General features: G+C 48.2%; 1 protein-coding gene and 1 long non-coding RNA gene across 6 annotated transcripts in view; one reads left to right on the top strand and one right to left on the bottom strand.

Moving 5' to 3' along the window:
* Positions 1-9,285: 9,285 nt before the first annotated feature.
* SMKR1 (small lysine rich protein 1) lies at positions 9,286-19,875 on the bottom strand. The gene is made up of 2 exons (XM_024250111.3): positions 19,564-19,875; positions 9,286-9,800 (listed from the first exon to the last, which is right to left on the bottom strand). The coding sequence occupies exons 1-2, from the start codon at positions 19,564-19,566 to the stop codon at positions 9,606-9,608; spliced, it is 198 nt and encodes a 65-aa protein (XP_024105879.1). The 5' UTR covers positions 19,567-19,875; the 3' UTR covers positions 9,286-9,605.
* Positions 19,876-19,921: 46 nt separating this feature from the next.
* The window catches only part of LOC129060478 (uncharacterized), a 41,777-nt gene continuing 37,045 nt past the window's right edge, over positions 19,922-24,653 (top strand). For 2 of the 5 annotated variants that reach the window (XR_008527249.2, XR_010140928.1), the window contains exon 1: positions 19,922-20,273. This is a non-coding gene — a long non-coding RNA (uncharacterized LOC129060478). The remainder of the gene's footprint in view (positions 20,274-24,653) is intronic. The other 3 variants (XR_008527251.2, XR_008527250.2, XR_008527248.2) reach the window with 2 other exon arrangements.

Raw genomic sequence — 24,653 nt, 5'->3', positions numbered from 1 at the left:
TATTTTTAGTAAAGACAGGGTTTCACCATGTTGGCCAGGCTGGTCTTGAACTCCTGACCTCGCGATCCGCCTGCCTCGGCCTCCCAAAGTGCTGGGATTACAGGTGTGAGCCACCATGCCTGGCCTTTTTTTTTTTTTTTTTTTTTTCCTTGAGATAGAGTCTCAGTCTGTTGTTCAGGCTGGAGTGCCGTGGAGCAGTCTCAGCTCATTGCAACCTCCGCCTCCTGCATTCAAGCGATTCTCCTGCCTCAGCCTCCCAAGTAGCTGGGATTACAGGTATGCACCACCACGCCCAGCTAATTTTTATATTTTTAGTAGAGACAGTGTTTTACCATGTTGGTCAGGCTGGTCTCGAACCCCTGACCTCGGGTGATCTGCCCGCCTTGGCCTCCCAAAGTACTGGGATTACAGGTGAGAGCCACTGTGCCCCAGCCCCTGTGTATATGTTTAAAGGGCTAATCAGGGAAGTAGGCTCTACATCCTGAAATGAGGGAGAAAGGATTCCAAAGCCAAGTGGAAGTCAGTTCAAAGACAGAGTCTTCCTGGAGACCGTGTGAGGGTGGAAGCAGGCAGAGTGCAGGGGACCTATTCAGTCCTGAGAGCCTCCAATTTCCCCGTGAAGAGAAAGAGGAGGGGAAGCAACAGGCTGGATAAGTGGCCAGGGACCAGAGCCGTCTCTCTCTTCTAACCCTCAGCCCAGCACCTGCCAGATGGGAGGTGCTGAGAGCACATAAGTTGAAGGATAAAGCAAAGAATTAAAAGGATGGAGAAAAGCCCACTGGACCGAAAACCAGGAAGTCACTGGTGACTTGAGAAAAGTTTTGGTGAAGTGAAGGAATAGAAGCACAGATACCAAGGGATATGGGGTGGTTTGGGGAAGGCAGGTGCTATGGTTTGAATGTGTCCCCTCCAAAAACCTGGCATTTTCAGTGTGATAGTATTAAGATGTGGGACCTTTAAGAGGTGATTAGAACTTGAGGGTTCCTCCCACGGGATGGATTAAGGTCCTTATAAAAGAGGCTTCATGTGGCTGGGCATGGTGGCTCACACCTGTAATCCCAGCACTTTGGGAGGACAAGGCGGGTGAATCACGAGGTCAGGAGTTCAAGACCAGCTTGGCCAAGATGCTGAAACCTCGTCTCTACTAAAAATACAAAAAAATTAGTGGGCATGGTGGCATGCACCTGTAATACCAGCTATTCGGGAGGCTGAGGCAGAGAATTTCATAAACCTGGGAGGTGGAGGTTGCAATGAGCCGGTTTCACACCACTGCACTCCAGCCTGGGCACAGAGTGACTCTGTCTCAAAAAAAAAAAAAAAAAAAAAAAAATAGGCTTCATGTAGCATTTGGCCACTTGCCCTTCTACCTTCCTCCATATGAAGACATAGCATTTCTCCACTCCAAAGAATGCAGCAATAAGGTGACATCTTGAAAGCAGAGAGCAGCCCTCACCAGATACTGAATCTGCTGGCACCTTGACCTTGGGCTTCACAGCTGCCAGAACTATGAGAAGTAAATTTCTGTTTTCATCAGTTATCCAGGCACAGGTATTATGTCATAGCAGCGGGAAGCGACTAAGACAGTGGGCCTGACCATGAGAAGATGTTGCTGAGGAAGAGACGTTGGAGTTGAGACCTGCAGAGGGATTTACCATGAAGCCACTGAAGCCCTGGTGATTTTGTATTCAGGAAATACGGCAAACAAGGAAAACAAGAAAAGAACAAAAGGAGAGGACAGAATGGGAGCAGAATGGAGGTGGGAGACAGGGCCATGCCAGACTTGTCAAAACAGAGGTCGCTGGAGGGTATTCGGGAGAGGAGAAGGGTGTAGCAAGAGTGGAAACCACATCTCTCCCAGCAAGGTGGGCCCTTGACAGACAGCCACGGAGTAACACAAATCACAGCGGGAACATGCCTGGAGTTAGAGTGCAAAGCTACCTGTTTAAAATATCAAAGAGGCCAGGTGCGGTGGCTCACACCTGTAATCCTAGCACTTTGGGAGGCCAAGGTGGGCGGATCATGAGGTCAGGAGATCAAGACCATCCTGGCCAACATGGTGAAACCCCGTCTCTGCTAAAAATACAAAAAATTAGCCAGGCATGGTGGCATGTGCCTGTGATCCCAGCTACTCGGGAGGCTGAGGCAGGAGAATCACTTGAACCCGGGAGGCAGAGGTTGCGGTGAGCTGAGATCATGCCCCTGGACTGCAGCCTGGGTGACAGAGCGAGACACTGTCTCAAAAAATAATAATAATCAAGGATACTGATGTATTCCAGGGTAAAATGGCACATTTTAAAAAGTTAGATTGGCTTTATAATGTAACTAATGAATTAAATAAATAAGGGATAAACTAAAAGAATAAAACAAAATATAAGAAGTTGTTGGAGGCCTGGGTGTGGTAGCTCATGCCTATAATCCCAGCATTTTGGGAGCCTGAGGCAGGAGGATCACTCAAGCCCAGGAGTTCAAGATCAGCCTGGGCATCCTAGTGAGAGCTTGTCTCGCTAAAAAAAATAATAATAAACAAAATTAGCCAGGCTTGGTGGTACATGCCTGTAGTCTCAGCTACTCAGAGGCTGAAGTGGGAAGTCTGCTTGAGCCTGGGAGGTCAAGACTACAGTGAGCCACGATCATACCACTGCATTCCTACTGGGTGACAGAGTGAGACCTTGACTCAAAAAAAAGTTGTTAGAAATGGAATTTATTGTAGTCCTTTTTTTTTGAGACAGAGTCTCACTCGGTCGCCCAGGCTGAAGTGCAGTGGCATGATCCCGGCTCACCTCAACCTCTACCTTCCGGGTTCAAGCAATTCTCCTGTCTCAGCCTCCCAAGCAGTTAGAATTACAGACGCCCACCACCACACTTGGATCATTTTTGTATTTTCAGTAGAGACGGGGTTTCACCATGTTGGCTAGGCTGGACTCAAACTCCTGATCTCAAGTGATCCGCCCAACTCAGTCCCCCAAAGTGCTGAAATTACAGGTGTGAGCCACTGTGCCCAGCCTTTTTTTTTTTTTTTTTCTTTTAAGATGAGTTCAGCCCTGGCAGGAACGTTGTCAGTCCTCCCTCGGGTCTGCAGACACCTCGGGTCTGTGGTCCCTCCTGCCACAGCTCCCAAGTTTCTCTGTTCCAGGATCTAGCTGCAGAGGTCTGACCGGGCCCTGTTCCCTCTTCTGTGGCCTCGTCTCTGTTGGGGCCACGTGCTCTGGTATCTGGGACTTGCCTCCTCTTTATCTCTCAGTCTTGTTGGACCTTTTCTAGCTACCATCAGCTTGAGACATGATTCACATACCATCAAATTCACTCTTTCAAATGTACAGCTTAGTGGTTTCTAGTATAGTCACAAGGTTATGCAACCATCACTACTATTGAATTCCAGAACATTTTTACCACGCGAAAAAGGACCCAAAGGTTAAAGACCCATTAGCAGCCACTACTTCTCATTTCCCCCTGGCACTCACTAATCCACTTTCTGTCTCTAGGGCTTTACCTGTGTGAGTATTTCATCTAAATGGAATCACACAATAGGTGGCCTTTGTATCTGGCTTCTTTCACTTAGCACGGTGTTTTCAAGGTTCATCCATGGAGTGTAGCACATGTCACTATTTCATTCCTTTTTATGTTTAAATAATATTCCATTGTATGGATAGACCCCATTTTATCTGTTGTTGATGGACATTTGGGTTGTTTTCACTTTTTGGCTATTATGAAGAATGCTGTAATAAACATTTGTATGTAAGTTTTGTTTTGTTTTTTGGTATCTTTGAGACAGGGTCTTGCTGTGTTACCCAGGCTGGCCTTGAGCTCCTGGGCTCAAGATACCCTCTGGCCTCAGCCTCCTGAGTAACTGGGACTACAGGCGAGCACCGCTGTACTTGGCTTATGTACAAGATGTTGTGTGACCGTGTGTTCAGTTCTCCGGGCGTGTACTTGGGAGTGGAATTGCTGGGCCGTATGGTAACTCTACTTACGTTCTGAGTGGCTGCCAAACTGTCTTTCACAGTGGCTCCATTTTATATCCCCACCAGCAACGCATGAGGGTTGCAATTTTTCCCACCCTCGCTGACACTTGTCACTGCCTCTTTGGATTCTATCATCAGATTTGTAATGGAAAATTCCATCCTAAAACATGTCTTCCCCATCCACATGTGACTGCCAAGTCCTCCTTCCTCCTCAGTGGACATTTTTTCTATTCCTGCAGTCACCATTCCCTTCTCTTCCACTTTTTTTTTTTTTTTTTTTTTGAGATGGAGTCTCACCCTGTTGCCCAGGCTGGAGTGCAATGGCGCGATCTTGGCTCACTGCAACATTTACCTCCCAGGTACAAGCGATTCTTCTGCCTCAGCCTCCCAAGTAGCTGGGATTACAGGTGTGCACCAGCATGCCCGGCTAATTTTTTTTATTTTTAGTAGAGACGGGGTTTCACCACGTTGGCCAGGCTGGTCTTGAACTCCTGACCTCAGGTGATCCACCCATCTCGGCCTCCCAAAGTGCTGGGAATACAGGTGTGAGCCACTGCACCTGGCCTTCTCTCCCACTTTCTAACCATCAAACCCCATTTCCATCCTCACCGTTGCATAGAGCCTTCCTCATAAAAAGCCCCCATGGCTTCACAGCAAGGCCTTCACTTCAGCTGTTGCCTCCTCCAGGTAGCCCTCATGACCTGTATGTGGACGTACCTATCACTGCTTGTATTTGTCCCTGCCCAAATCTCATGTGGAATTGTAATCTCCAGTGTTGGAGGTGGGGCCTGGTGGAGGTGTTTGGGTCATGGGGATGGATCCTGCATGGATTGGTGCTGGTCTCGGGATAGTGAGTTCTTTCCAGATCTAGTTGTTTAAAAGTATGTGGCACTGGCTGGGTGCGGTGGCTCACGCCTGTAATCCCAGCACTTTGGGAGGCTGAGGCGGGTGGATCACGAGGTCAGGAGATCGAGACCATCCTGGCTAACACGGTGAAACCCCGTCTCTACTAAAAATACAAAAAATTAGCCGGGCATGGTGGCGGGCGCCTGTAGTCCCAGCTACTCGGGAGGCTGAGGCAGGAGAATGGCATGAACCCGGGAGGCGGAGCTTGCAGTGAGCTGAGATGACGCCACTGCACTCCAGCCTGGGCAACAGAGTGAGACTTCCTCTCAAAAAAAAAAAAAAAGTATGTGGCACCTCCCCACACTCCTCTCTCTTTTGCTCCTGCTCTAGGCATGTGGTGTGCCTGCACCCTTTTGCCAAAAGTAAAACCTCCTGAAGGCCTCCCCAGAAGCCCAGCAGACGCTGGTGTTATGCTTGTACAGCCTGCAGAACTGTGAGCTAATTAAACCTCTTTTCTTTATCAACTACCCAGGCTCAGGTTGTTTTTTGTTTTGTTTTGTTTTTGAGACAGAGTCTTACTCTGTTGCCCAGGCTGGAGTGCAGTGGTGAGATCTCAGCTCACTGCAACCTCCACCTCCTGTGTTCAAGCAATCCTCCTGCCTCAGCCTCCTGAGTAGCTGGGATTATAGGTGTGCACCATCATGAGCAGCTAATTTGTGTGTGTGTGTGTGAGACAGAGTCTCACTCTGTCCCCCAGGCTGGAGTGCAGTGGTGCGATCTCGGCTCACTGCAACCTCTGCCTCCCTGGTTCAAGCGATTCTCCTGCCTCAGCCTCTTGAGTAGCTGGGACTACAGGCACACACCACCATGCCTGGCTAATTTTTGTGTTTTTGGTAGAGATGGGGTTTCACCATGTTGGCCAGGCTGGTCTCAAACTCCTGGCTTCAAGTGATCCGCCTGCTCGGCCTCAGGTATTTCTTTTTGAGATAGAGTCTCACTCTGTCGCCCAGGCTGGAGTGCAGTGGCGCCATCTCGGCTCACTGCAAGCTCCGCCTCCCGGGTTCACGCCATTCTCCTGCCTCAGCCTCCCAAGTAGCTGGGATTATAGGCGCCCACCACCACGCCCAGCTAATTTTTTGTATTTTTAGTAGAGACGGGGTTTCACCATGTTAGCCAGGATGGTCTCTACCTCCCGACCTCGTGATCCGCCCGCCTCGGCCTCCCAAAGTGCTGGGATTACAGGCATGAGCCACCGCACCTGGCCAACCTCAGGTATTTCTTTATAGCAATGCAAAATGACCTAATACACTGTGCCTTTCACAAGCTCCTCTTTGAATCTTTAAAAGCAGCAAGAATCCTGATTCTTGCCAATTTGAGTTTAGGGGAAATAAAAACAGCAGGGTTCAAGGATATATTTTATCATCAGATATCCTCCGGATGTCCTCTAGAGGTCTTAATCCCACCCTCCTCTTAATCACCTTCATAAATTGCATCATGAATGTACTTTATCGAAGTTGAAATAGAAACTTAGTTGCCCTCTGTTAATCTGGGTAGTAGCCTTCTTGACCAGACTGGAAGCTCCTTGAGGGTAAGTGTATTAGTCTGTTCTCATGCTGCTGATAAAGACATACCCAAGACTGGGTAACTTATGAAGAAAAAGAGGTTTAACAGACTCACAGTTCCACGTGGCTGGGGAGGTCTCACAATCACGGTGGAAGGTGAAAGGCACATCTCACACGGCCACGTCGGCAGACAAAAGAGAATGAGAGCCAAAGGAAAGGGGAAACCCCTTATAAAACCATCAGATCTCGTGAGACTTATTCACTACCATGAGAACAGTATGGGGAGAACTGCCCCCATGATTCAATTATCTCCCACCAAACCCTCCCACAACACGTGGAAATTACGGGAGCTACAATTCAATACGAGATTTGGTTGGGGACACAGCCAAATCTTATAAGTAGGGACCCTGTCTTGCTGTCTTTGTGCCAAGCATAGTAGATGCTCAATTAATGTATTGAAATAGCTTTTGTTGAAAAAAGTTTTTAGCGTTTCACCAAAATAAAAAATTCTCAAAAAGTAAAATGCATCATAACCTTTATATAGCGTGTGTGTAATGTCTATGACTTTATGTATATGTGGTAACACTAGAGCATGGCTATTAGAACCCAAAATTTCTTAGGACTTCTCTCAGAACCCCAGGGCTCCAATGAGCACAATGCTGAGACAGCCTCAGGCAGTCTGCTAAACTGGGGTGAGCCTTGAGTCACGGTGCCCTGGCCAGTCAGACCAGTGCTTCCCCCATCCCAGCACTCACAGTCCTGGCTCATCATTTCATCGTCTCAAAAGAAAAGAGCATGACCACTTTCAGACCTTGTTAGCCTGTAAATGCCTGTATCTGTGCTACAGATGAGCAGCATTTCAAGTCGTCTGGAGTAAAGTCTATGCTGCTGGCAATAGTTGTGTTATCCTGACTCCTCTTCCCCAAGCCCTGTTCTCTGTAACAGAGATGTATTGTGAAATGCTGTCACTTGCTTCTCCCTTTCTTTCCCTTGGGAGCACTCGGCCAAAGGAAGCCTTGCAGGTGCGGGCAGTCAGGGATCAAAAGGAAGCTTTGCAGGTGCCTTCTCCCCAACCTTCCAATAACCAATTACTCAAATACGAGCTCCTGAACCCAGGTGAGGCAGGAAAGGACATTACACATCCCACAGGTTCGGATTCCACTAAGCCTTTTAGCTTCTGGGTAGGCAGCATTAACTGGAGCGGCAGCTCTCTACCTGTGTGGCTGGGGCAGCAGCAGCATAACCTGCCAGCGTACCAGAAATGCAAATCCCTGAGCCCCATCCTTCTCGTGGGGGTAGGGCCCAGCAATCTGCACTTGGCCAAGTGTTCTAGGTGACCGAGAGGCACACTCAAATGTGAGAACTGCTGAACTGGAGTTAGTGAGTTCAACAGTCCCTAACAGGGTGGGAAGGTGCTCCCTGTCTCCAAAACCAGAAAACAGACAGCAGAGGAGACCTCCCTTCACATTCACCCAAGTGAGGGCTCCTCTGGCAACTGGCCAAGGGCTTCTATGGAAACTGCACAGATGGTGCAGGTAAACAGTATTGTTCCCAACAGGCTCCCGTGGGTCATGGGCACCCCACTTCTCTAGCATAGAGATTCATGGAGCTTCCGTTTTTTCTCTGATGCGTATGAAAGCCTGAGTCCTGAGTTGCAGCCTCCCTTAGCAAACCTCATGAATCCTTGCGATCCTCACAAGGCCACCTGCAGCATAATTATAATTCCAACAAACTAGAACATCCCCGGAGGTGCTGCCTAGAGTGTGTCAGCTTTGGGCTCAGAACCATGAATGGAGACAACAGTGCAGGGGCTGGGGAGGGGCAGGAAGAGCCAGGAGGCAAGGATGGAGTGCTCAAGGAGTCAAAGATGGCATCTGCACTTACAAAACGCTGGCTTTCACATCTGGAGAATTTAGGCCTCTGGGCCGAGGAGGAAGAACTGCAGTTTCACCTCTTAGGCATCTCCTTACAGGGCTAGGGAGATCCTAGAATATCAGCCAAATGCCCAGGGCAAGTGCCTGGCACCAATTCTATAACTCAGGGCCAGCCAAGTTTTAACAAAGTAGGCAGAAAGTGGAAAGAAATAGAGTGTGGAGGGAAGGCGGGAGAAGAGTCAGGTGAAATACGGAAAAAAGAGGGATGGCCAGGTGCAATGGCTTTCACCTGTAATAAAGCACGTTGGGAGGCCGAGGCAGGTGCAGTGGCTCATGCCTGTAATCCCAGCACTTTGGGAGACTGAGGCGGGTGCAGTGGCTCATGGCTGTAATCCCAGCACTTTGGGAGACTGAGGCGGGTGCAGTGGCTCATGGCTGTAATCCCAGCACTTTGGGAGACCGAGGCCGGCAGATCACCTGAGGTCAGGAGTTTAAGACCAGCCTGGCCAACACGGTGAAACCCCGTCTCTACTAAAAATAAAAAAATTAGCCTGGCCTGGTGGCAGGCACCTATAATCCCAGCTACTTGGGAGGCTGAGGCAGGAGAATCACTTGAACCTGGGAGGCAGAGGTTGCGGTGAACTGAGATTTCGCCACTGCACTCCAGCCTGGGCAACAGAGTGAGACTCTGTCTTAAAAAAAAAAAAAAAGAAAGGGATGGGCGGATTTGCACCCTTTGCCCTGCATCCAGCCATTTCACACTGTCAGCCACTTCTCACCATCTGCTTGCAAGACTGGCGGGGTCAGAGCATTCGTGACCATCTTAGCATCCGTGGAGCCTGTGGCTAATTCAGATCAAACAGAGTCAGACTGCTGAGAAGAAAATTATAGAAACAAAGTATTTACTATTTTCCATTAAAAAAAAAAAAGAAATAGTGCCCAAGAGAGGAATGTTCCTAAGGAAACCCAGTGCTTCTTGCTGTGTCTTCTCTAAATGACAAACCCTCTTTGGCAAAATAAAACAATTAATGGAACTAGAACTGCCTTTTGAGAGCAAAGTTTAATTCTGACCCAGAATTATAATAATTTCTGAAAGTTCTATTAATTTCAGCACACTATGTAGGAATTGCTCAGGCTTTTCCCACCCTATAGCTCCTAAAAAACCAAAGTGGCTAACCATATCTGGCATAACAGAGGAAGTAAGGTGCATTTCCCGATCATCTACCATCACAGAAAAGCACACTTAATTTGCATCTCAAGTCGTCTGGAGTAAAGTCTATGTTGCTGGCAATAGTTGTGTTATCCTGACTTCTCTTCCCCAAGTCCTGTTGTCTGTAAAAGAGATGTGTTGTGAAATGCTGTCACTTGCTTCTCCCTTTCTTTCCTTTGGGAGCACCCGGCCAATGGAAGCCTCGCAGATGCAGGCAGTCAGCGACGTTGTGGGCGATGTAGTAGAGGTTCAGCATGGCCGCGGGGCTGAGAATGTCCACTTCCGGTTTCTTCTGTTTCTTCCCGTGAGACTTGCCCTGGCCTTTTCCTTTTTTCCCTTTACCTGGCTTTCAAAGACAAATATAAATACGGGAGGAGGGGCGTTAGTTTTTTGTTTTTTGTTTTTTTGAGACAGGGTTTCACTCCCATCACCCAGGCTGGAGTGCAGTGACATGCTCTCAGCTCACTACAACCTCCACCTCCCGTGCTCAAGTGATCCTCCTGCCTCGGGCTCCCAAGTAGCTGGGATTACAAGGTGTGCCCCACCACTCCTGGCTAATTTTTGTACTTTTAGTAGAGACAGGGTTTCACCATGTTGGGTAGGCTGCTCTCAAACTCCTGACCTCAAGTGATCTGCCCACCTCGGCCTCCCAAAGTGCTGGGATTACAGGTGTGAGCCATCTTGCCAGGCCGAGTTAGTTTTTATAAACTTGGTATCGTTTTCAGTATTTCTGTATTGAACAAGGAAAAAAAATTCCTAAAAGGAAATAAGTCAAAACAGCAGCCACAACAAACAGTTTGCATCGTCGTGTCTTCTCTAAATGACAAACCCCCTTTGGCAAAAGAAAACAATTAATGCAACTAGAACTGCCTTTTGAGAGCAGCTTAATTCCGACCCAGAATTATAATAATTTCTGAAAGTCACATGCAATTTAATTTGACAAATGTTTATTAAGCACCCTGATTAAAAGAGACCCAACCTAATGCAAGCTGTGGCCCTTGTTTGCATTCTTATTTGAACAAGCTGCAAAAAGATGGCTTTGAGTTAATCAGGGAAATCTGATCATGTCAAGGAATTATTAGTAATTCTGTTAGGTCTGACAATGGCAGCAAATCACAGAAGAAGATGTCCACACGTTTCTGAAGTGCACACTGAAGTCTGCAGGGATGAAATGAAAGAAGGCCTGAGGTTTGCTTTAAAGCACTCAGCTCCTGCCAGGCACCATGGCTCACGCCTGTAATTCCAGCACTTTGGGAGGCTGAGGCGGGCAGATCACGAGGTCAGGAGATCGAGACCATCCTGGCTAACACAGTGCAACCCCGTCTCTACTAAAAATACAAAAAATTAGCCGGGCGTGGTGGTGGGCGCCTGTAGGCCCAGCTACTCGGGAGGCTGAGGTAGGAGAATGGCGTGAACCCGGGAGGCAGAGCTTGCAGTGAGCCAAGATTGTGCCACTGCACTCCAGCCTGGGAGACAGAGCGAGATTCTGTCTCAAAAAAATAAAAATAAAACACTCAGCTCCCCCACTGCCCCCCAGACAGAAAAAACAGATAAAGCAAATGTGGCAAAATCCTAATCATTTCTGAATCTGAGAAATGGATATATGAGGATTTAGTTTATGATTTTATTTTCATTTATGTTTGGAAATTTTCATAATACACATTAAATTTAAAACAAGTTTGATAATCAGGATGCAAATATGTTGGCAGTTGTTTTACAAGTAGTCTCTACCTCATTAAGCAGTCATGAGGTTTAAGTGAGACACAAATATAAGATACTTAGCACAGGCTGGGCACGGTGGCTCAATCCTGTAATCCCAGCACTTTGAGAGGCCGAGGCAGGAGGATTACCTGAGGTCAGGAAGTTTGAGATCAGCCTGGCCAATAAGGTGAAACCCCGTCTCCACTAAAAATACAAAAACTAGCTGGGCGTGGTGGCAAGCGCCTGTAATCCCAGCTACTCAGGAGGCTGAGGTAGGAGAATCACCTGAACCCAGGAGCCGGAGGTTGCAGTGAGCTGAGATCACACCACTGCATTCCAGCCTGGGGGATAGGGCGAGACTCTGCCTCCCTGTTACCCCCCCCCAAAAAAAGACATTTAGCACCATGTGTGACGTGAGACAAATACTCAATAAATGATGACTGTCATCACCTTCCTTTTTTTTGGAGACAGGGTCTTGCTGTGCCACCCAGGCTGGAGTGCAGTGGCACAAACTCAGCTTACTGTAACCCTAACTTTCCAGGCTCAAGCGATCCTCCCACCTCAGCCGCCCAAGTAGCTGGGACCACAGGCATGAGCCACCATTTCTGGCTAATTTTTTAATTTTTGGTAGAGACAGTCTCGCTATGTTGCCTAGGCTGGTCTTGAACTCCTGGGCTCAAATGAGCCTCCCATCTTGGCCTCCTGGTCTTGAACTCCTGGGCTCAAACGAGCCTCCCATCTTGGCCTCCCAAAGTGCTGGGATTACAGGCCCGGCCTGTGCCATCATCTTTAACACCACCAACACTCAGAGCTGTATTTCTATGTATTATTCCTGCCTTCAAAATGGAAATGTAGGGGCTCAGCTAGGCTACCCAGCATGCAGAAACCAGCGTCCACCAGGCTCGGTGTCTATTCTCTTTCCATGAGTACCCCATAAGGTCGGTGTTCTCTGGGAAAATGGATGGATACCATCCTAATCTGGAAATAAACTATTACATTTTGAGCTTGTCAACCTGTTTTCATGGATTGTGCTTTTGTCATACCCAAGAAATCTTTGCCTAACCCAAGTAACAAACATCTTCTATATTTTCTTCTAGAAGGGTTATAGTTTTTGGTTTTACATTTATATTTGCTAGAGCTGCACAAAACTGAGTTGAACTTCTCTATGTCCTCTGACCCACACATACAGAAAATAACAGATGGAAGTATATTATTAAAAAGTGTCTCTTGTAGGCAAGGGAGAGGAGAAGAAGGTATAAATGTTCAAGGACACCTGCAAGGGGTAACCATTTATATAAAATAGATGTCCTATTCACAGCATTGCAGTCAAAGAATGTCCCAAGCTAAACAAAGAGGAACATAGTTCATGTGTTAAAACTACTAAAATAGGCCAGGCGCGGTGGCTCATGCCTGTAATCCCAGCACTTTGGGAGGCTGAGGCGGGCAGATCACGAGGTCAGGAGGTCGAGATCAGCCTGGCCAACATGGTGAAACCCCGTCTCTACTGAAAATACAAAAATTAGCCAGGCGTGGTGGTGCACACCTGTAATCCCAGCTACTTAGGAGGCTGAGGCAGGAAAATCTCTTGAACCCGGAAGGCGGAGGTTGCAGTGAGTCGAGATCGCACCACTGCACTCCAGCCTGGTGACAGAGTGAGACTCCGTCTAAAAAAAAAAAAACTGCTAAAATACATTTTTGCTAGGTGAAATAGAATACATTCCTAGACACAAAACCCGGGAATGAAGATGAGACGTATCTCACAATGCAGTGGCCTGGTTTCTCTGAGAGAATTCGCATGAAAATCCTATGTAACTGCATTCTCCTGGTAAAACAACCCTATGAGGTATGGGATGTACATTTTACCAGAAACTCTTAAAGACTTTGGGTCTTGATTTTCTTTCTTTCTTTTTTATTTTTTGAGACAGAGTCTTGCTCTTGTTGCCCAGGCTGGAGCACAATGGCATGATCTTGGCTCACTGCAACCTCTGCCTCCCGGGTTCAAGTGATTCTCCTGCCTCAGCCTCCCGAATAGCTGGCATTACAGGCGCCTGCCACCACGCCTGGCTAATTTTTGTATTTTTAGTAGAGACGGGGTTTCGCCGTGTTGGCCAGGCTGGTCTTCAACTCCTGACCTCGTGATCTGCCTGCCTTGGCCTCCCAAAGTGCTGGGATTATAGACGTGAGCCACCGTGCCTGGCCTGGGTCTTGATTTCTTTATGACCTTGTACTTTTTTGCATGCCAACCACACTTGACTTAATGTATGTGTTTTAATCTTTAAAATGGTTTTTGACCTAAAATTCACATAAAAGTTTGACATTTTTATTTGAAGTTCTCATCTTATTGTAAAAAATTGGCAAACTGATTCTAAAATTCATATGGAAACACAAAGGATGTGAGATAAAGGTTTGACATTGTTTTCAAAGTTCTCATCTTTTTGTAGAAGATTCCAAAATTCACATGGAAAAGCGAAGGACTTAGGAAAAAAGAACTGGCTGTGTGCAATGGCTCACGCCTGTAATCCTCACACTCTGGGAGACTGAGGCAGGTGGATCACCTGAGGTCAGGAGTTTGAGACCAGCCTGGCCACTACAGTGAAACCCGGTCTCTACCAAAAAATACAAAAATTAGCCGAGTGTGGTGGCGGGCACCTGTAATTCCAGCTACTCGGGAGGCTGAGGCAGGAGAATTGCTTGAACCCAGAAGGCAGAGGTTGCAGTGAGCTGAGGTTGCGCCACTGCACTCCAGCCTGGGTGACAGAGCAAGATCCTGTCTCAAAAAAGAAACAAAAAGAAAAGAACAAAATTGGTGGACTAATACTACCTTATTTCAAGAATTATTATAAAGCTACCGTAACAAGATGGTGTGATAGTGGTGTCAAGATAGGCAACTAGAACAATGGGACAGAATAGAGTCCAGAAATAGATCCGCATGTATTTGATCAACTAATTTTCAGCAAAGGTATTGGTGAAGCAAAGATAATCTTGTTCAACATATGGTGCTGGAATAATGAATATCCATTTACAAAAAAATGAACCTCAACCCATAGTCTCACCATATATAAAAATTAACTCAAAATAGATAATAGAACTAAATATAAAACCAAAAACTATAATACTTCTACAAGAAAATAGAGAAGACTTTTGTTACCTTGGATTATTAGGCAAATATTTCCTAGATATGACATTAAAAGCACAACTCATGAAAACAACTTGATAAACTCACCATCAACGTTTAAAACTTTTGCTCTTCAAAAGATATTATTAAGAGAATGAAAAGACAAGCCTCAGACTGGAGGAAATGTCTGCAAATCATGTATCTCATAAAGGCCTATATGGAGAACAAAGAACTCTCAAAACGCAATAGTAAGAAAACCACTCAATAAAACATGTTCAAAGGTTGAATAGACCCTTCCCCAAAAAAGATATACAGATGGCAAATAAGCACATGAAAAGATACTCAACATTGAGTCATTAGTGAAATGCAATGAAAACCAGGAGATACCACCACATACATTTTGGAATGGCTCAAGTCAAAAAGACTGATCCTACCAAGTATTGGTGAAGATGTAAAGAAACTGAAACTCTCATACACTGCTGATGGAAATCTAAAATGACAGAATCACTTTGAAAAACAGTTTGCAGTCTCTTTAAAAAGTTAAACACATGTCTACCATACGACCCAGTCCATTCCACTCCTAAGGTGGAAATGAAAGCATATGTTCATTCAAAGACTTTTACATGAATGTTCATAGTAGCTTTATTTGTAATAGCTAAAAACTGGAAACAGGCCGGGTGCAGTGGCTCATGCCTGTCATCTCAGCACTTTGGGAGGCCAAGGTAGGAAGATCGCTTGAGCCCAGGAGTTCAAGATCAGCCCCGGCAACAAAATGGGACCCCATAACTATATTAAAAAAAAAAAATTGGCTGGGCACAGTGGCTCACGCCTGTAATACCAGCACTTTGGGAGTCCAAGGTGGGCAGATCACGAAGTCAGGAGATTGAGACCATCCTGGCTAACATGGTGAAACCCTGTCTCTACTATAAATACAAAAAATTAGCTGGGCATGGTGGTGGGCACCTGTAGTCCCAGCTACTAGGGAGGCTGAGGCAGGAGAATGGCATGAACCCAGGAGGCAGAGCTTGCAGTAAGCGCAGATTGCGCCACTGCTCTCCAGCCTGGGCAACAGAGTGAGACTCCGTCTCAAAAAAAAAAAAAAAAAAAAAATTAGTCAGATGTGTTGGTGGTATGCATCTGTAGTCCCAGTTAAAGTGGGAGGATCACCTGAGCCCAGGGAAGTTAAGGCTGTGGTGAGCCACGATCATGTTGCTGCATTCTAGCCTGGGTGACAAAATGAGACCCTGTCAAAAAAAAAAAAAAAAAAGAAAAGAAAAGAAAGAAAGAAAGAAAACCTAAAAGCCCATCAGCAGGCAAATGGATAGACCATGGTATAACCATACAATGGAACACTACTCAGCACTAAAAAGGAATAGTTACTGATAAATGATACAACATGGATGAATTTCCAAATAATTACTCAAGTAAAAAAAGTCAGAAAAAAAAAACCATAATATATGACTGCATATATATAAAATCTCAGAAACGATAAACTAATCTAGAGAGAGGGCAGACCAGCCATTGCCTGGGAGGATTGGGAGGGAGTACGGGGTACAGAGAGGGGCAAGAGAGAAAGGTGGATTACAAAAAAAACGGGTGATGGCTGTGTTTACAATCTGGATTGTGGTGATGGCTTAATGAATGCACACATTTGCCAAACTTATCAAAGTGTGCATTTTATTTTTATTTATTTTTTTTTTGAAACAGGTCTCACTGTGTTGCCCAGGCTGGAGTACAGTGGCACGATCATGGCTCACTGCAGTCTCGATCCCTCAGGCTCAAGCGATTCTCCCACTTCAGCCTCCTGAGTAACTGGGACTACAGATTTGCAGCACCATGCCCAACTAATTTTTTCTACTTTTTGTAGAGATGAGGGTCTCATTATGTTGCCCAAGCAGGTCTCGAACTCCTGAGCTCAAGCTATCCTCTTGCCTCAGCCTCCCAAAACGCTGGGTTTACAGGCATGAGCTACCATGCCCAAAGCATGCATTTTAAACATGTAAAATTTATTGTATATACATTCCACCTCAATAAATCTGTTAAGAAATTATTACCTGGGAGCAATAAAGGTTTTGTTTCTGGGGCCCATCCATTCCTTGGGTTGGTTCAATACAACTTTGTGGCTCTTGGCTGTTCCTGGTCTCCGAACATGGAGCTCCCAACTTAAAACCCTCCAAACTCCTTAAGGAAGACCACTTGACTCCAGCCACACTGGACTTTCTTCTAGTTCCCAATGCTCCGAGCTTCTCCCTGTGCAACGCTTGCTCTTCCTTCAGACCTTCTAATTCAAGGGGCAGAATTCGTTGCTTCTCTTTACGCTAGCCTCTGCTCAAGTATCACCTCTTTAGAAAAACCTCCCTGACAGGCCGGGCATGGTGGCTCACAGTGGCTCAGTACTTTGGGAGGCCAAGGCGGGTGGATCACCTGAGGTCAGGAGTTCAAGACCAGCTTGGACAACATGGTGAAACCCCATCTCTACTAAAAATGCAAAAAAAATTAGCCAGGCGTGGTGGCGGGTGCCTGTAATCCCAGCTACTCAGGAGGCTGAGGCAGGAGAATTACTTGAACCTGAGAGGTGGAGGTTGCAGTGAACCGAGATTGCGCCATTGCACTCCAGCCTGGACGACAAGAGCGAAACTCTGTCTCAAAAAAAAAAAGAAAAAGAGAAAAAGAAAAACCTCCCTGACACCATGTCTATACTCTGTCTGTAACTGGAGTGACCATATAATTTATTACCCAAATCAAGATACTTCAACAAATATAAACAAACATAAACTGAGACTGTCCCAGGCTAGGGACAGGGGGAGGTACAGTGGTCTGTCTTCAACAGTCTCTCAGCAACCCCAGTAGAGTCACTGTCTGTCTCCTTCCCCGCAGCACTTTTCACTAGTTAATAGTAATTGTTGTTTATGTTTATTGTTTGTTTCCCTCACCAGAGATTCTGTCTATAAAATTACCACTGAATTCCCCGGCCTACACCAATATCTGCCACACTGCAAGGATGCATAAATATCTGCCGAGGGAATGAATACATCACAACTGAGATGCAATGCAAGAACAGAATTTAGAAAGCAAATGTGGATTTCTGCTCTTCTGAATTTTAAGATGCCTCCTTCATTCATTCAACAAGTATTTAACAAAAATCTACTGTGTACCAGGCCCTTTATTAGATGAGGAGCAAAGGAGATCTCACGATGCTCACAGTCCAGTGAGGTCTGAAAAAGACACTAGTCACCTAATCACAAATGCATTTACTCACGACCCATGCTGTGAAGAAAGGGCCCTATTGGCCAGGCGTGGTGGTTCACACCTGTAATCCCGGCACTCTGGGAGGCCAAGGCGGGCGATCACTTGCACCCAGTTTGAGACCAGCCTGGGAAAGATGGCAAAATCCTGTCTCTACAAAAATTTAAAAAATTAGCTGGGCTCAGTGGCACACACCTGTAGTCCCCAATACTCAGGAGGCTGAGGTGGGAGGACCCCTTGAGTCCAGGAATTCAAGGCCAAAGTGAGCTACGTGTGATGCCATCGCACTCCAGCCTGGGCAACAAAGCAAACCCCTATCTCTAAAAAAACAAACAAAAACAAAGAAATTAATAAAGAAAGGCCCTATAATGCCTATAACACATGGAATTATAATAGCACAAGATGGGCAAGGGTTGACCTAGTCTGGGCCATCAAAGGAAGGGTTCCCTAAGAGTGGCCCTGGGCTGAGAGTAGGGAATTCCAAGACCAACAGCCTATGCAAAGGCTCTGAGGCCGGAGAGAAGGTGCACAAAGAGACGGAAACCCAAAAAAAGCCAACATGGCCAGGCCACAGGCAACCAAGGGGGCCAGTGAGAGCAGCTGAGGCAGGAAAGGTAGGCAAGGTTCCGTTCTGGCTTGCAGGCTCTGTGCACTAATGTGTTTGACCTTTATTCAAGGAGCATGAATTAACTGGCATTTGCTTCACTGGCTATGTACAGCATTCTGCCTCAGTTTCCTGGGCCCTGAAAGAAATGGCAGTTGGCTGGGCACAGTGGCTCACGCCTGTAATCCCAGCACTTTGAGAGGCCAAGGCGGGCGGATCCCTTGAGCCCAGGCGTTTGAGACCAGCCTGGGCAACGTGGCGAAACCCTGTCTCTACTAAAAATACAGAAATTAGCCAGGCATGGTGGTGCCTGCCTATGGTCCCAGCTACTTGGGAGGCTGAGGCGGGAGGATCACTTGAGCCTCAGAGATCGAGGCTGCAGTGAGCTGTGATCACACCAATGTACTCCAGCCTGTGTGACAAAGTAAGACCCTGTCAAAAAAAAAAAAAAAAAAGGTAATAGCAACCATGGAATGACTCTCAAACCAAGAAATTTTTAGTTAATCCTTTTACACGAAACGAACTGGGAAGAACACAGAAACTTAATGATTTCTACACTAGAGTCTAATGGGGAATAAGGCTTTCCAAGGAAAAACAGGCAAAGCACCAGAGGTGAGGTGCAAAGGGCTGTGGGCACTGAAGGAGCGATGGGGAAGCAGGAGGCACGGTCCTTCTGATCCAAGCCTCAACGAAAACGGATCAAGACAGGGAAGGCGCAAGGGGCTTCCAGAAGAACGCGGGTTTAGTGTGGGATGCGGGGTTTTTGTTTGTTTTGTTTGTTATTGTTTAGCAGAGAAGATAAGGCAGAGAAAGCTCGAGGTTGAGGCCCCTTTAGCAAGGGCTCTATGCGCCCAGCTCACGCGTGCAGTACTTAGTTTAGCAGACAATGATGCCTCCCTGAGGACTTGGGGCAGGGGCTGGAAGGTCACAGCCCTTCTGGAAAGAGCAGCGAGGGTGGGAAGGAGATCGCAAGTGACTGGATGAGGGCTGAGAACAGGAATGCTGTTGACAGCAAGGTGGTGGTGCCAGGGCTCACTCTCTGCTTCCTGAGTCTGCAGAGCAGCGGAGAATCCCGCGCGGGCACCCAGGGTGGCGACGGCAGCTAAGAGCTCGGACCCGTCACTGTGGGCATGGCCTGGCACCCTGAGGTGCCACACCACGGTGCCACCCTCCCTTTATTTCCCACATCAACCGTCTGGGTGTGAGGGCTGCTCAACAGGACCACGACCTAAAACCCGGAAAGAGGGCTGGCCTGACTCCGCGGCTGCTGCGCCCCCAGCAGGCGCGGACCGCCGGGCACCCCTTGTCCCCCCATCTTTTCGCCATGCGTTGAAGTCGACCCCAGGGAGAGGCGGTGACCTCGGCGCCCGCGCCTCTCCGGGACAGCCAGGGGCTCCACGGCGCGCGCCCTGTCCCCCGGTACTTTAGGGAGACGGGGATTACCATGGCGATTCTCAGCCGAGCAGGCAGGCGTGGTGGACTCCCGATCCCGAAGCCCTTAGCATCCACCGGGGCCGCTGCCCCCAGCGCCCGTTCCCCTAGCACCCCCTGCCCCTTCTCGGCCCTCCTCAGGGAACCGCCGCGGGCCCAGCCTCACTATGCCTCCCCGCCACGCCTCGCTCGGAGGAGCGCGGCCGGCTCAGGAGGCAGCCAGCGGCGGAGCCGCCTGGACGCGAGGCACCTGCTTGCCCCACACGGCACCTAGGCCGCGGCAGCTGTGGGCGCTGGGCCGGCGGGCGCCTCGGGGGCGGGGCCGCGCTCACAATCGCCGGGCGTGGGGCAGGGCCTCGCCGTGGTTACCGTTGCCAGGGCAACGCGGCAGCGCTCGGAGGGTGAGCGGAGCCGGGCCCGCGCGCGCGGGATGGGCCTTCACCTAGCACGAGGCCTACCACGGCCTCCAGCGCCCGGAACCCCAGTTCGGCGCTTTAGCGTCTGAGTTTGGGCTGCCGGAGCGGCGGGCGCGGGGCGAGGAGGCGGGCGCGGGCGGCGCTCCCACTGGGGTGGCGCTGGGGTGAGAGCGCTGGCTAGGCCCGCTCACTCGGCCGACCTGGGAGAGATCATCGGAGAAGCTCTTTTGGGAAACGAGCATAAGGAGTGTGACGGTGAAGGGAGAATATCATGGGAAATGTTTGCAAAAGAGCCGGATAAAGAGAGTAAGGGCCCGAGAGACTAAAGGGGTGGGGAGGGAGTTAATGTGCAAGTAGGATTGTGCGAGAAAGGTACAGTAGTTACAGTTTTGCCTCCAACCTTGCCAGTTCCAACCTCCCTCCCCGCAGGGGAAGGCTACACTTTGGGTGGTACGACTCATTCTTTTTTATGACTTGTCATTCCTTTTTTTTTTGAGACCGAGTCTCTCTCTGTCACCCAGGTTGGAGTGCAGTGGCGCGATCTCGGTTCACTGCAACCTCCGCCTCCCAGGTTCAAACCATTCTCCTGCCTCAGCCTCTTGAGTAGCTGGGATTACAGATGCGTACCACTACGCCCGGCTAATTTTTGTATTTTTAGTAGTGACGTGGTTTCGCCATGTTGGTCACGCTGGTCTCGAACTCCTGACCTCAGGTGATCCGCCCGCCTCAGCCTCCCAAAGTGCTGGGATTATAGACGTGAGCCACCGCGCCCGGCCTATCATTCCTTTTTATTCAACAGTTATTGAGCATCTGCCACGTGCCTGGCACTCTTCTAGGCCCTGGAAATTGAGCTCTGAATGAGGCAAAGTCCTTGTTCTTTTAAAGGGTGATTTGGGGGAGGTGGCCGTGGCTGAAATGGAGGGCCTGGCAGACATTAAAAGTGATAGGGACAGTATGGCATATTGCATTAAATTGATGTGACCACTGGGTGCTCTTTTAGATTGGTGACTGGGGAAGGCCTCTCTGAGGAGGTGACGTTAAAACAGATCTGGATGACAAGGAGCAGTCAATTATGCCAAAATTAGGGACAAGAGGAGGAGGCTAGACCAAGAAGCAGGAGTAGGGTCCTGGAAGGCTCTGCAAGGATGAGGTGTTTTGTTTGTTTTCTCTTGAAAGACGAACTGGCTTCCAAAGAGGACTGTTTATGTTCTAGATTCTCTTACATATGCTTTCCCTAATCCTTCATTAACAGAGCAAACCCAACTTCCAACTACTTTTAATATGTCTGTGAGTTTTTCTTATGGTCCATATGCCCTGGATATGGCAAATTCTCCTGTCCTCCACCTGCACTTTCTTCTCTGCTTGCCCCTGTCTTCATCCCTGGATGGGGCTGGCCCACCCCAGCCGCTTACACTTCTCTGGGATATCTCAGCTCTCCCAAGGTTACCCCTATGGGATCACTCCCAAATCTGTTCCAGCCCTGCTTTTCCTGAGCTCCAGATCAGAGATCCAGAGCCCTCCTACAAGGTTGTTTTGTTTTCTTTCTTTTCTTTTCTTTTCTTTTTCTTTTTTTTTTTTTTTTGAGATGGAGTCTTGCTCTGTCGCCCAGGCTGGAGTGCAATGGCACCATCTCTGCTTACTGCAACCTCTGCCCCTTGGGTTCAAGCAATTCTCCTGCCTCAGCCTCCCAAGTAGCTGGGATTACAAGGCATGTGCTATCACGCCCGGCTAATTTTTGTATTTTTAGTAGAGACAGGGGCCAGGCTGGTCTCGAACTCCTGACCTCAGGTGATCCACCTGCCTCGGCCTCCCACTGGGATTACAGGCGTGAGCCACTGCACCGGCCTCCTGCTACAAGTTTTAAAACTCAGCTGTCTTGAAAGCAGATCAGTGGTTGAGGTGTGCCGTGGGTGGGGGAGGATTGACTCTGCAGTGGGCTAAGAGGAAAATTCCTGAGCGATGGAAATACTCTCTATCCTGATTGTGGCAGTAGTTACCCAGGTGCAGGGCTGGCTGCATCATTTGCATGGCTCAGTGCAAAATGAAAACAGGAAGAAGCAGGGAAAAGTGCCACTAAAGGTACTAAAGTAGAAAGCTTTCCTTTTCTCTGTGGTCTCTGTCAACCTGTTATGCTGTTTTTATTTACGTTTAATGTGTTTCCTTGGGTACGGGAACACTCCCCTTCCTAGCTATCGTCCCATAGCAGATGGGTGAACCTCGAGGGATTGCACCCTCTGTGCCAGGATGTGCTTGGTGTCGTGACTGTGGTGGACAGAAAGCTCGCATGTCTCACTCTGAATGTACTGGGGTACTGCCATGCCCTGCCCTAGATGGGGATGGGGGTTGGGTAGGGTGAAGGTGGGGATTGGGGGTAGTGGGGGGTGACAAGAGGTGAGACTCAGCAGGAGCTAAGGCACCAACCCCCTTCCCCCAACATGCTCCATTTTCCCGTCAGATTTCATTGACAAAACACAAATTCCAAGGTAAAATTACTAAGAAATTTTCACACTGTGAAACTCAGAGCACTAAACCCTAAGCCTGTGGCCCTTCTAAGAGCAGAACTCGGCCAGGCACGGTGACTCATGCCTGTGATCCCAGCACTTTGAGAGGCCAAGGCGGGTGGATTACCTGCGGTCAGGAGTTCAAGACTAACCTGACCAACACAGTGAAATCCCATCTCTACTAAAAAATACAAAAATTAGCCAGGCATGGTGGTGGGCGCCTGTAATCCCAGCTACTTGGGAGGCTGAGGCAGAAGAATTGCTTGAACCCGGGAGGCGGAGGTTGCAGTGAGCCGAGATTGCACCACTGCACTCCAGCCTGGGCGACAGAGCAAGACTCCTTCTCAAAAAAAAAAAAAAAAAAAAAAAAAAGAGTAGGACTCTGTGTGACCACTGGGGTCAAACAGCCCATGAACCTGGCCCTGCACAGGTATATACATTTGTCAGAATTAATTAAATTATATACTTCAAATGAGTGCAGTTTACAATATATGAATTATACCTTGATAAAGTTGATTTTGGAACTTCAACTCTTAGGAACCTTACCCTACCGCATCTAAAATCAAACATGGCTGGGCGCGGTGGATCACACCTGCAATACTAGCACTTTGGGAGGCTGAGGCAGGTGGATTGCTTGAACTCAGGAGTTCAAGACCAGCCTGGGCAACATGGTGAAACCCCATCTATGAAAAAAAATACGAAATTTACCGGGCGTGGTGGCACACATCTGTGGTTCTGGCTACTTGGGAGGCTGAGGCGGGAAGATCGCTTGAGCCCAGGGAGTCAAGATTGCAGTGAACAGTGATTGCACCACTGCATTCCAGCCTGGGCAACAGAGCAAGACCCTGCCTCTAAATCAGTAAAATCAAACACTTCTCATAGCCATGTGCATCTCCTGTTTTGGATGATGGCCTCAGCAGCCATCTAGGTACCCACACTAGGAACTGGTCACCTTTGATCCCTCTCTCTTTTTGTATCTAGAACACTCTCATCTGCACTTACTTGAGGCTGCCTCCTGACTTTTTTTTTTTTTCTTTTTTTGAGACGGAGTTTTGCTCTTTCACTCAGACTGGAGTGAAGTGGCACGATCTCAGCTCACTGCAGCTGCTGCCCCCGGGGTTCAAGCAATTCTCCTGCCTCAGCCTCCAGAGTAGCTGGGATTACAGGCGTGTGCTACCACGCCTGGTTAATTTTTGTATTTTTAGTAGAGACAGGGTTTCACCATGTTGGCCAGGCTGGTCTTGAACTCCTGACCTCAGGTGATCCGCCTGCCTTGGCCTCCCAAAGTGCTGGGATTATAGGCGTGAGCCACTGCGCCAGCTGACTTTCTTTTCTTTCTTTTTTTTTTTCAATTTTTTTTCTTTAATAGAGATAGGGTCTCCCTATGTTTCCCAGGCTGGTGTTGAACTCCTGGGCTCAAGGGATGCTCTTGCCTCAGCCTCTGAAAGTGCTCAGATTATAGCCATGAGCCACCACACCTGACCGTCACCTTTTTAAGTCTGTAGATGGTGCCACCTGCTCCCAATTACCAAGCTGCAAGCCTCTCAGTGTGCCCTCCTGCACTGCTTGCCAAGCCCTGTCTCTCTGGGGGACCGCCCTTCCCCACCCTGCTCTTCCTCAGATCACCACCCTGCTCAGGCTTGTGCTGTCTCTGGCCTGGGCTGCTACAGAAGTCTCCTGACCAGCCCTGCTGCCTCCTGAGGCTTCTGCACTCCATCTGGTATTCTTTCTAAAGCACAGATTTAATCATGTCTCACCCATTTTCAAAAACTGTTGATGACTATTTCCTACAAAGAACTCCTTGGTATGGTATGAATATGTGCCGTCTTCCCGAATCTCACCTCCATCTGCTTGTCTAGTTTTACTTACCCTTGCTGGCCCCTCATGCCTTATTTTGGCCACTCTCCTCTGTCTCTGGGATTTGTGGTGCTCCACACCTCCCAGCCTCTACTTATGTGGTCCCCTTTAGCTGGAGTGTTTTCTCCTCCTTGCTTACCATCAGAAGCCTGTATAACCTTCAAGGCCCAGCACAAACTGTGAGCTCATTAATCAATAGCAACACTTTGTGCCCATTAAACTCAGCCTCGGCCTCTGGCATTGCATTAATCTGTACTTTAGTTAGAGAGAGGTTTCCTTGTCTCCTCCACAGTGAGCAGCCTCTTTTAGGTTCCTCACTTTATGCCAC

The sequence above is a fragment of the Pongo abelii genome, chromosome 6 (genome assembly GCF_028885655.2).
Source record: "Pongo abelii isolate AG06213 chromosome 6, NHGRI_mPonAbe1-v2.0_pri, whole genome shotgun sequence".
Lineage (NCBI taxonomy): Eukaryota > Metazoa > Chordata > Mammalia > Primates > Hominidae > Pongo > Pongo abelii.
Note: the sequence above shows the minus strand (reverse complement) of the source record. Positions and strands in the feature narration are given on the sequence as shown.